The sequence below is a fragment of the Ochotona princeps genome, chromosome 7, assembly GCF_030435755.1.
Source record: "Ochotona princeps isolate mOchPri1 chromosome 7, mOchPri1.hap1, whole genome shotgun sequence".
NCBI classification, from domain to species: domain Eukaryota; kingdom Metazoa; phylum Chordata; class Mammalia; order Lagomorpha; family Ochotonidae; genus Ochotona; species Ochotona princeps.
In genome coordinates, this window is record NC_080838.1 from 60,092,475 (window position 1) to 60,105,591 (window position 13,117).

Sequence of the window (13,117 nt, forward strand, 5' to 3'; positions counted from 1 at the left end):
GCACAAAAGATGCATGCTCAATTCATTTTATATCCGAATCAAATTATTTGCAGAGGAGTTTCAAAGAGAGAGATCTGAAACAATAATAGCTAATGTCACTTGGGATTGGATTTTGTTCTGTGGGGGACACATGTCCCACACTCTGTTTCTTAAAGTGTCACTCTCTGAATAGGATTACATTCCACAATCTATTTCCCTTGACAGAGATGTTATTACTCCGTGGAACCAATGGCTTATAACAGATCAATCATACAGCAAAAACTTGGCCTTAAGTTATGTTTAATCATTATTTTCAATTATATGAAAAAACCTAAAACAGTAAGCAGTGTTAAGAGCTTGTGTCTGCCTGCTGTTTATGCAGAAACAAAGAAAACCAGTACTGCTTGCATACCTATGAAGCACCAAGCTAATATTAATATCCAACACTCTGTTGCATCCAGAAAAATCACTGATTGTAGGAACTTGGACTCTGATTTTGCAAAAGAGGAACTTTAGACCAAAATTTTCAGCAGAAAGTTAACATTCACCTTTTCATCAGTCTAGCTTAGAAACCTCACTATGCCAGACCAAGGATGGACTTCTGGTGAAACACATGAAAATATCCTAACAAGATGCTGGACGCTTTGCCATTGTGCATGCCCACAATGTCAGGAAACACCTCAATAACAGCATGATGCATTTATGACTGTTCATGAAGGACTGCCCATTGTAATACTAGAGGGGAAATCACTGGGTGGGGTCAGGAAGGGAACTTGGAGAGGGAGATGAGAAATCCCAGAGTCTATGTAACTGTATCATAAAGTGATAATTATTTAAAAGATAACAGAAACCTCACTATGAGATATTGGGCAAGTTCTTTATATTAAATTTTGGCTTACTTATTTATGAAATGAAGATAATGAGTTACTTCTGATTAGGAATGTTAATTAAGATAATCTATGTACAACTCTCAGCATGTTACAAACTTCTAAGAAAAATCTGTTTATTGTAATTATCATCACTGATACTGAAAAGCTATAGAACATTTAAAGACACAAAGTTAATTCACAGTTTGACAAAAGTTGACCTAATTTCTAAGCATAGTGCAAACATTGCTGTAAGACCCACATGTAGCCAAAATAATTTCAGAGTTGTCAGTTCACAAACTATGTTTTCTGTGTTTTTACTCATGGGAAAAACCATGCTCCACAAATATCCATGAGCTCCTCTACATTTCCCAGCTTCCTCTTGGTTGTGTTAGGGCCACTTGACTTGTCTTGGCCCATGACGAACGAGCAGAAACCCCAGGTGTCACCTAAATGCAAAGGCAATTAAACAGTTAAGTGCCTCCACAAGAAACCATTTCCACACTCTGGTGTCTGCTCAAGCACATTGCCAGAGAGCAGGGACCTACATTCCTGGGTCACCAGAGACAGGAAATCACCTGTGAACATGAAGTGCAATGTGCATGACAGGGAGAGAACTTCTGTCCTCACACATCTGAGGACTAGAATCTATAATCACTGCAGCCTGACTTCCACTCAAAAATGTGTATTTTGGTCTCACAATAGGCACTGAGAACACAGAGCTGCTGTCCTCATTACGCTTTTGTGAAAGTGTGCCTTAGAAGCATGCCTGGGGCCCAGCATGGTGGCCTAGCAGCTAAAGTCCTCGCCTTAAACACGCCAGGATCCCATATGCGCCGGTTCTAATCCCATCCAGCTCCCTGCTTGTGGCCTGGGAAAACAGTTGAGGATGGCCCAAAGATTTGGGACCCTGCATCCATGTGGGAGACCTGGAAGAAGTTCCTGGCTCCTGGCTTCTTATTGGATTGGCACAGCACCAGCCATTGTGGTCATTTAGGGAGTGAATCATCAGACAGAATATCTTCCTCTGTTTCTTCTCCTCTCTGTATATCTGACTTGGCAATAAAAATAAATGAATCTTAAAAAAAAAGAAGATATAACATGGATGTGGATTTTTTTTTCTCAATGATTCTAAATGAACCTCACAAAACTATACCTCTTTTGATCTACATATTTCCAATTTGTCTAGACTAACAAAAAAAGGACTGTGAAATAGGAAATAAGTGATATTTTGCAATCAAAACAGGGGAAAAATCCAGGTGAATAAAATAATAGATAATAGAAAAGGAAATAATTTCTCAGCACAGGAATAAAAGGTTGGGTTGCTTCACAAGGAGACTGAAAAGCCGTTAGGAATTGGAATACTCTGGTGCGTTATTCTGATCATGTTAACAAAATCTGCAAAATAGGCTCCTTAGTTTAAAATTACAGCTTTTCCAATGCCTGGAATCTGGAAATCAAGGTTCTGCTTCTACATCCACAATAAAGTAATTCCTAAAGCTTACATAATTTATATTGCTGCCATTCTGCCAGGTGCACAATTTTTGAACTGATTCCAAAGCTTAGATGTACACATTGTCTAAGTGCTGGTTTTCATCGCTTTGGATACATACTTTTGTAGAAGCTTACACTCTTTGGATGGGGGGGTGCGTTAGACACATTTGAGATCAAATAAGCATTTACATTTAGAGATGATTATCCAAAGAAGAGTTGAATGACACAGCCAGAATGGAAATGGTTTTAGAACTCAAGAAGTGTTAATTCTTCTTAGTCCACTGCATAATGCAGCCTGTGTTAATCATGCCCCCAACTCTCTGAGAAACACTTGTACAGAACAGCCTACAACATTGCTTAACAATATCCAAGCCTCCTATTGGAAAAACAACAGGGTTTAAAAAGTGCACATAAAGGGCTCGGCGGCATGGCCTAGTGGCTAAGGTCCTCGCCTTGATCCCGTGTGGCTGCTGGTTCTAATCCCGGCAGCTCCACTTCCTCTCTATCTCTCCTCCTCTCAGTATATCTGACTTTGTAATAAAAATAAAATAAATCTTTAAAAAAAGTGTACATAAAGAATCTGATGATTATCTGGCAACGCAATACACACAAACATGGAATTCACAGTATTTCTCTTGAAGTCTATGATTGCTGACCACTGTGCATTGAGATAATTGTGGTATATTCTGCAGCACATTTATTTTTGAAAAGTGTAATAATTTTATTTAATGTGATTACTACCTCAATCATAATCAAGCAAAAAATATCAATGCATTTACATTCCTGTTAGGCCCATTCAACAAGAGACCAGGATCAGATATTTTCCTTACCCAAGCAAATCCAGTATCACTGGGTCACTCAAATGAAACAGTAGGCAAAGCGGCTTTATTACAGATCTTAACCTTTACACCTTCAAATTTCATGTTACTTAATGTTAAGTGACCGTACTAAACCCATTAACTGAAAAAAACTAACATATTAGAAAAATATTCCCAGGGTACAAAACAGAAATCTAGCATTAAATTTATTCTTATGAAATGTTTTCTAACATTTCTTCATGTTGCCACTCAGATACAAATCTGCTGAACTTGAAATGTTCAATAATAAAAAATAGGTAGATAGTTATCACAGTGGCATATAAATCTCTGATTTATTTAATAATGCAAGATATGTTATGTTTTATGACAAAAATAATTATTCACAAGCCCAGCACGATGGCCTAGTGGCTAACATCCTCTTTGAACATGCCAGGATCCCATATGGGCCCTGGTTCTAATCCTGGCAGCCCCATTTCCCATCCCACTCCCTGCCTGCGACCTGGGAAAGCAATTGAGGATAAACTACCTGGGTTCAAGTGCTAACTCTACTACCAATTACACTTCCTGCTAATCCACAAACTGGTAGGAAACAGATGACAGCACCTATGATTAGGTTCCTGCCATTGATATGGAAGAACTGGATTGAGTTCCAAGCTCTTGGCTTTACCTGGTCCAGCACCAACTGTTGTTATCAATGGAGGAATGAACCAGGGGATGAGAATTTTGTCTCTATCTCTTACTTGGATTCTTTCTTCTCTCAAATACATACTTTTTTTTCATTCAAAAAGGGACAATATAATGGTTAAAACCTCCAATTCCAGAATAAAACAAATGGAGTCTGCCTTCTCTAGATTATAAAGAAAATTTGATAAGAGCAAATGAAAACGAATAGATTTATTTTTCTTTCACCTTATGATAGCTTGACAAATTATAATTGTGTCTATTTACAGGGCAGAAAGTGATGCAATTATACACTATACAGAATGATTAAATCTAGTTAATTACCATGTCCATTACCTCAAATACTTGCTATTTACTTCTACTATCTAACAGTAACATAGTATCCTTATACCAAAACATTTTCACCTATAGTAAGCATTCAGTAAGTCCTGGAAAAATGTTATTGCTAGAATTCTTTGACTCATTACTGCTTTCCTCCAAGATTTTAACCTGGAGAAGAGCATTTGTGCATAAACTTACCATTCTGTACAGTGTGAGAGAGTAAGTAGGATTATAGGCATATCACTCAGCCTGTTTCTCTAGTTTCTACACATTCCAAGAACATGCTATAAATACTCAAGAAAAATACGTTGAATAAATGAATGATGGAGTCAACAATCAATTAGTGAATGAGTAAATGCTTCACTGACAACAAGATTTAAGAACCTATACTATGAAGATTCACAGTCAGATGAAAAAATCAGTTTTAACAGACTTGCTCTATTTCTAGTGCTACTGAATTTGTGATTTATTGATTAGTTTATTTAAAACCTCTACATGCTGGACTGTCTCAAAATCAGGAAATTAGTTAAAATTACTCATAACTCAAGCATCAGTAAATATTTAAAGAGAATAATCTGTTGGCAACTGCTAGAAAAATGTTGGGTTAATACTGATTTGTGATTAGCACAAATAATTAAAACACACTTAAGGCTATTAATAAACACTAGTGAAGTGGGAATATGTTGAGGAATTGATTTTATTTCCAAAAGCCAGCAATTATTTCTACTTGATGTTTTTACACTAAGATTTATTTTTCCCCGTTTCATTCAAAGGGCATTTGTTGCACATTTACTAGATATGGATCAACTTTCACTCCAGAACACAACAATCTAGCAGGACAAATCACCTCCCAGCCCCCAGAACACAACCAGGAACCACTTGTCTTCAAAAAGCCTTGTACTGGATTTTTGAAACAACTGTAACAAAATAAATAGTAATAATAAAATAAATAGCTATTTTTAAGAGGTCATTAAAACTCATGTTTTTAAAATGATTTGATTTAAAACTAACATCAAAATGATCACATATAATATACATATTTTCTGCTGTTAGATACTTTTAGGCAGTTTTGCTTTCTATCTTCTGTGATCCCATAGAGACAATAATCAAAAAAATTGAAAATACAATGTAAAAGACACAAAGCTAGACTCAGGAGACCTGGATTCTTAACTACACTTGACTGCTAATCAAGTTGGCAGGTTACTTAAGATCATTGACTATGGTCAGTGGGGGCAGGAAATTGGGTTCTACTGGCCCTGCTTAAACATATTGGCATGTAAAAGATCTGGGAGATGTCCCATGAAATGATGAGCTCCTGGAGCACACAGGCTGAGAGCAAAGCCCAAATGGCAATTCTGCATCTAAAAATAAATCTACTGCTTCCTTTAAACAGCTGGAGAAATAAATGAGGCAGAGAATTAAAGGAAAAAAAATGATAGTCTCAAATAAAAATGCTCTGATTCACAAATGGAAATATTCTGCTTGCTATAACAGTTTCAGTCTTTGTTTTAATGTGAGAGAATATGTATGCCTATTTTGTGCGTCAGAAATTCACAGTAAGCAAGAAAACTCAGAGCCAACTATGGAAGTCGTGCTCTGTTTCTCCAACTGCCTCATCTTAAGGACTTCTCTTTAGAAATAAACTTGCATCTACATCCATTTGCTGGGATCTGATTTTTAAAATAACGTCAACTAACAAAACTCCTTTTTTTATTATTGAAAAAAAACCCTAGATTTTTCAGATTCTTATATTGAAAACTTCTTGAAGTTCGAATTTAACCTTGAAATATATAAAACATGAACTTATGTTTTTGCTTGTGAAATTTTTCTGTGGGTTGTTATTGTACATTTTTGTGGAGTAGTGTGTTATTCCATTATATATACAAAATGAGTCATTAATATTTAAATTGCGCTAAATACATTTCTCTTAAATTTTTCATTAATACAAAAAGGTATCTATTCCTAGGACACAACGCAATATCAATACATGCATGAGTATGCAATGTATATTGATCAAACAATAATTTGACATTTTATCTCCTTAATATGGCTTTGACATCTTCAAATTCCTCTCTTCCACTTATTCACAGGTGCATAATAGGTTATTATGAATTACAGTTTCATCATTGTGCTATAAAATCCCAGAATTTGTTGCTTCCATTGAAACCTGTTTTGGTTACTTTAAGTGCAAATGTGCATGGTTCATGCCCAGGACAGTGGAAACTAAGGAAATGACTCATAAACATGACAACTTGCAAATGACAGGGCTCAGATTTTCAAACCTAAAAATGCAGACCTGCTCATCTTCCACCAGAGCAAGATCAAAGTTGTGCTGATTATATGAGCAAAAGGCATACCATTCACTCATCAAGCAAATATTTGATGACAGCATACCCTATATCACAAACTCTCATGATTGCTGCAGCAAAACAATGAAGTAGGCACAAAATCCATCCCAGTACTGTGCTGGTAAATGTTGCAAAACTTGCTGGGAAAGGAACTCTCTATAGAACTCACTCATTTCTGTAATGCAAATACTCTTCCATGACAGATTTCCATCACTGAACCTCACGTCGGAAAGAGTTGTGCACGTACAAAAATCTATGTGAGATGGCTACAGTAAGACATTGCAAAAACTCCTGCTCAAGCTGCATTCCAGTGTGGAGACAGAAGTAACAGAAAATCAGCAGGATTGTGAAAGGAGAAAGAGAAGGGCTCAGAAGTTAAATATCCAGGAGATATATTAAACAAAACGGTAAGGAAAGACTTCCTCAGGAAACATTTTTAACAAGACTCTGCAGAGGATGAAGGAGCAGATCCTTTATACAGCAGAGCGACGGTATTTAAGATGGAAAGCTACTATGGGGCTAAACAATAAATGTTTCAACCTTTATGATGGCTTATTTCAAGGGAGATGGGAAGGCTTTAAAAGGTTCTTAAGATTTTTGTTTTCTTAATTTTAATCTAGGTGTGATAAGATTTCACTCCTGTTTTTCTAAGGTCACTTCTGTAGATGATGGGCTGAGATCAAGCCATGTTAAAACAGGTGGAAGGCATATAATAATCCAGTTAAGAATAAAGGTTTTTAGGATCAAGTGGTAGGAGAGAGAATAATGAGGACTAGTGAGCATCCAACCATGGTGATGATATGAATGTACAGTGAACACACTGTGCTGAGATATCGAACAGGAGCTGTAGTCCAAACCTCAAGCATTTTGTTTTCACTGGGAGGAGAGCATTAGCACTTACTGAACTGGAATAGCTGATGAAAACAATTTTGGAATAAAGATCAGAATTGGGTTAAAGAATCTATATGGCTTGATACGTCTGTTTGACAACTAAGTGGAGATACTAATGGGTACTTAGTTACTTGATTCCAGTTTCACAGAGAAATTTGGGATGGAGATATGTGAGTATTCCAAATACTGATAATATTTAAAGCATGGAACTCAGGGGGAGCCCCGATAGAGTGAATGTACACTTATTTAAAATTTGGTTATTCATTTAATATTCACATGTTCTAACAATTTTCAAGTATAAACTCATTGAATTCTCACAACATTTCTAGTAGGCCAGTACTATTTTCTCTTTCATAAATAAGGAAAATCACACAGAAATAGAGTAAGTTATTCAAGGTTACAACTTGATGGCTATTCAGAGCCAGATTCTACTGCCCATGACGTGGAAAAAAACTGGTTAAGCCACCACTTGTGACTACAGATCTCACACTGAAATGTTGATTCAAGTACCAGCTGCTGCAGTTCCTGTCCCGCTCCCTAAGGAGGTGCCTGGGAAAGCAGCAAATGGTGGCCCATGTGCCTGGTTCCCTTCCACCCTTGTGGGAGATCCAGATGACCATTTGGGTAATGAACCAGCAGATGGAAAATACTTCTCCCTCCCTTTCTTCCTTTCCATTTTCTTCACCTTCTTTCTCTTGTTTATCTGTTTGCCTTTCTAAATAAATAAATAATTTTTAAGAGAGTAGACTTGGAATTTCATACCAAGGCTACCCAGATGCAACATTTCTTATTAAACATGCTATCTTAAGGCCCGAGGCTTCAGACACCCCAACATGCAGAGGTTGGGGAGGTGAAGCACATCAGTAAATGTCACTCATAACACACACACCACATTTTACTTCTCCACAGAAACCCTAATTATTCTCGAGGCGAGTAGGTGATGAAGATCTACAGAGTACATACAAAGACAATGCTTTGTTTTCCTTTATACTTTTCCATAACAATGCCTATTAATTCCAGAGTCATGGAAGCATGTATTAACATAAGGGAAACAACAGAACTCCTTTATATAACTGACTGAAACGGGCAGGTGTCATTCTCACAACACAGCTCAGTGAAAGAGTACGATGACAATCACTACAAACAGAATTGAAGTCAGACTCTCTGATTGAAATATAAATGGAGCTAACATATAATTTATTATCCCAACTGAAGCGATTCTTGAGAGCGAGATGGAACACTATCGATTTTACTACAACATGTTTAAATGAGGACTGCTGTAAACAACCTGCAGTTTGTCTGGAGCCTACACAGCCTCTTCCTCAAGAACAGAGCTGGTAAGAGCATAAGCAGGCAGGTATCTTAACAGGCAGCCATTGTTGTTGCCTTCATGCTGTTTCTTGCAAGTAAACAGGTTTTATTTGTCTTTTGTGTTCAGTGTATTCACTAACTTTTGATCAATACTGCCCATCAGGAAAAAAAAAAAAAACTGAGCACCACCTGTATGTTACTATAGGTAAGCATTGTCGCTAATCTATGAGGGCCCATCACTTCATAGGATGCGAAATAATAAATAGACTTCAGCTATTCTGATGGTTAAACTTCCTATCAGGACCTTGAAAAGACATACTGAAAACTGAAAGTGTAAGTGAAACTTGGTAAGTAAATCCTTAACACAGTGAATACTATATAATCATTCAACGATAGTTGTCTTCATTCTTTTCTAATTTACATCAACTTAAATAAAAAATTTAAGTTTCTACTTCATACACTGCATTAAATGTTACATAAATAAATTATCAAGGAATAAACGTAAAACAAAATGGCAAATGGAAATACAAGGGAATATACTGTACCTTGTTTTACCTGTAAGGAACACACACCTGACAAAAGGCAATTTTCACATCCAAGGTTGGTTCACTGCAGTAGTATAAGAAATGGAGGCTCATAAATACCTGCAAGGAAAATGGAGCACGAATCTCAAATCACTGATTTTTCACTATTAATAGGAGAGATTTAATCATTTGAATGACTCACAAGATGCTACATACAATAGTCAGCACAATCCTTAATCAGAACAGTACTTTTCCCAATTATGAACATTAAATAAAAAAGTTTCAAGTGTTCTTTCCTCTATGATAGCCAACTTTCAACTGTAACCATGTCAGTTACCTATAATAACATTCTATCTCCTAGGATTTCAACCTAATCTTAAAGATTAAGCATAAGAAAATGAATGCAGCTAATTATTAAAGTGAAGTACATCCTATCACATAGACTCTTCAGCTTAAAATGAAACTCAAACATAAGCTCAAAAAGATATACGGAAGGATGCTTACACAGTAAAGGTATTATTTGCAAATATAAATCATAAAAAGAGTCTCTATGGAACTGGGAATAATTGGATTAGAGTTCAGAATATCAGTATAGATAAGTTTTTCAAACACGATGATGAGTGTGAAAAAGGCAATAGAGGGCATGCAGATTAACAGTAAAAATGTTAAGATATAAAAAAACTATAATATATTCTACATTGTAAATATAAAACAAGTCAAGAAAACTGGCCACTGTGCTAATTTATGTTTAACATTAGTGGGAGATCCAAAGATCTGATATGATTTTCCACATGTTTTCAATATTTCATAATTTTGTCAAGATTTCAGGAAACAAGTGTCTAATAGTGGTAATGCCAAATTAAGTGTGGGATTATTTGGGGGATAGTGCAGTGTCATCACAGATACCAAACCAAAACCTTATTTCATTCAATCAAGCACACTTTGTGGAATGTTTGTAGATGCAAACCACAATTTTGTGAGGTTCATCTATTTTAAAATCAGTTTCGACCCAGCTTCTATTTCTGGTAATGTAATTGGCTAGATCTCCTCAAAACTACCCTTGGTGCATAACACCTGAAGAAGTTAAACAAAATACACAAAGCATCATTTAAAAGGGATAGGTAGGATGCCAGGAGGGAAAAAAAAACTCTGAGAAGCTGACAACAATGTGGAAGGAAACATAAGGGGAAGTAAATGAGCTGCTGCTTGTCCCAGGGCCATCTGCTGAAGTCAGACGGTGAGAACACTCATTTCCAAAGAACACCCTTGGAGCAGAAGGAGCAAAGCTGGGATCCTTCTATCGTGGGAAGTTAAGACAAAGACCTCGCGGCAGAGCGCTCCACGGGGAGTTTCAAACAAACTTTGGGAAGGAAGAAACAAAACGATACAAAAAGTCTGATTCTCAAGAATAAAACGATGTTGAAATTACACTTTCTGAGCATTTTTTTCCAATTTAAGGGAAAATGAAAGGACAAGAATATGTAGGATTTTCCTGAAGCACAGCAGGATGGGTGGGAGATGAAATTGTTTCACCAACATTAAGATTTATTATGTGCATGCCATAAAGAAAGATATATGAGATTCTTGCAAAGAGAGACTCTTGATTAATAGAGAGCCCAAAAGCAGGCATATAAAAACACAGAAATCTGATGAGGCTAAGGCTGCATTTGCTGAGCTCTTGCCAAAGAAAAGCAGGCATTAAATAGTGCAGAGACAACTGGCCACTTGCGTGGTCAGAAAAAAAAAGGAGCTTCATGTTGGGAGACAATTCTCTTTGGAGCTCTTGCATTTGTTTGTGCATCTTGCAAATAAAAGCACTGACTAGCCAGCCAACAGGTTTGAAGGATAGAGTATTTCCTTCTGGAGCAAAGCACAAATTTGATTACCACAAAGATGAAGTGTAAGGTCTAAATCCAGACATGCTTACTGTCTGTTATAAAAGATTTGGATTCCCTAGGCACAAGGTTTCTTCTGTACAATTCAGCCCACTGTGTTTGAAGTAGTCACCTGACCTTATTTGTACCACCCTAGGAGGCCTGGGACCATAGGAACTGGCACGAATACTTATACTCTAATTGCCATCATTGCTGTGAATAATAAAACCCTTGTATCTGATCTGGTATCTTGGGATTTTCTACCAGAAACCATGAAATTGTGGCAGGAAAATGTTATGATTGTGTAAGTCTGGTAACATCAATACTCTCCAAGATTCTTGACAATCCTAATCTCATATTGCACAGAGAGAATAAATATGATTATTTGAAGGTGCAAGAAAGGTGCCAGTATTGTGACATAGTAGATTAATGTGCTACCTGCAATTCCAGCAGTCCATACAATCACCCGTTCAAGTCGTGGCTGCTCCACTTAAGATCCAGCTCCCTAATGCTCCTAGACAAGCAGCAGATGTTCCAAGCAAGTGGTTGGGACTCTGCCAACCCTGTCAGAGACCCAGATGGTCTTCCATACTCCCAGCTTCAGCCCGGCCCAGTCCAAGCCATTTCAGTCATTTGGAGAATGAATGAGTGAAGATCTCTCTCTATTTCTCTTTCTGTATCTCTCTGTAACTCTGTCTTTCAAATAAATAAAATATTTTTAAAAAAATAAAATTAAAATTCAGGAAAGAAAAAACTTTAAAAATTAAAAAATACAGAATATAAGAAATATGTAATAAATAATATGGACATTGTTCACAGTTATTGTTAAAGTAAACTATGCTAAATTGAACAATGTCTATTTATAGAAATATATAATAATTAAAGTTTAGTAAGTAGACCACAAAATTATTAAATATATTTGAAATATATAGATCCAGTGGAAAATTTATTCAAAACGCGTATTCTTAAAAACCAGCAAAAAAAAAAAATGACAGAGCCCAAGAGAACAATTGAGCAAAAAAAAAAAAGGGAGACATTTTACAGAATATTAAAGCGTCCATGAATGTATATGTGAATTAAAACCACTGTGAGATACTATTTTATACTCATAAAATTATCAAAAATGGAAAACAATGATAATATTCAGTATTTGCTTGTTGGTTAACCAGACAGGAATGTATGCCAGTGAGAAGTATAAAACTGAGCAATGGAATTTAGGGAGAAAAAGGTTATAATTGTTTTGTAAAGTTGTGCATTGCCTGCAATCCAGAAACTCAACATTTCCACATTAGAGAAACTCTTTTGTGTTTTGCTATCAGGTCACATGTACAATAGAGTTCATAAAAATGTTTTTGCAGCAGTAGAATAAACAAATGACAGAAGCCAAAACTGATGATCAGGCATTTGGCACAGCAGTTGAGATGCTGCAGGGGGACTCCCACATTCTGTGTGAAGCCCCTGCTCTACCACCAATTCCAATTTCTTGCTGATGCAACCTCTGGGAGGCAGCAGGTGTGACGGGCCAAGTAGTTTGGTCACTGCCACCCAGAGGGGAGACCTGCAGCATCGGACTTTGGCCTGACCCATCCCTAGGTGTTAAAGGAATTTGGGAATATATCAAAAGAAAATTCTAGTCTCATTTTCATCTCTCTCTCTCTCTCTCTCTCTCTCTCTCTCTGTGTGTGTGTGTGTGTGTGTGTGTGTGTGGTAATAGCTAGAGTTAGCAGAAAGTCGCAATGGGAGGTACCATAACCATCACTGCAATTCTGAGTGACATGCGGAACCCACAAGCCCACCCAGACGAGAGCAATACCAGCATAGGACCAAGGCTAGCATGGTGTGCTTGTGGTATGGGGATGCTGCAGCCAGACATGGTTGACATTGGCACAATACAAGTCATTCTGTCCTGGGCTGCCTGTCTCCACCAGAGGGTGTCCAGAGACTATCCCTGGCACCGACCAGGGATAGGGACTGTCCATTTCCCTCACTTAGAATTTCAGGAGTATGTCA

At 37.0% G+C, this 13,117-nt stretch overlaps 1 protein-coding gene across 11 annotated transcripts in view; it reads right to left on the reverse strand.

Annotated features, from left to right (window-relative positions):
- MAPK10 (mitogen-activated protein kinase 10) overlaps nucleotides 1-13,117 on the reverse strand; it is a 444,107-nt gene that overhangs the window by 106,409 nt on the left and 324,581 nt on the right. For 8 of the 11 annotated variants that reach the window (XR_009245850.1, XM_058667094.1, XM_058667090.1 and 5 more), the window contains one exon: nucleotides 9,282-9,353. Coding sequence is in view for 7 of the 11 variants with exons in the window: in XM_058667094.1 (XP_058523077.1) it covers nucleotides 9,282-9,347 (66 nt within the window). In the remaining 4 variants the exon portion in view is untranslated. Of the gene's footprint in view, nucleotides 1-9,254; nucleotides 9,354-13,117 lie in introns of all 11 variants that reach the window. The other 3 variants (XM_058667096.1, XM_058667097.1, XM_058667098.1) reach the window with 1 other exon arrangement.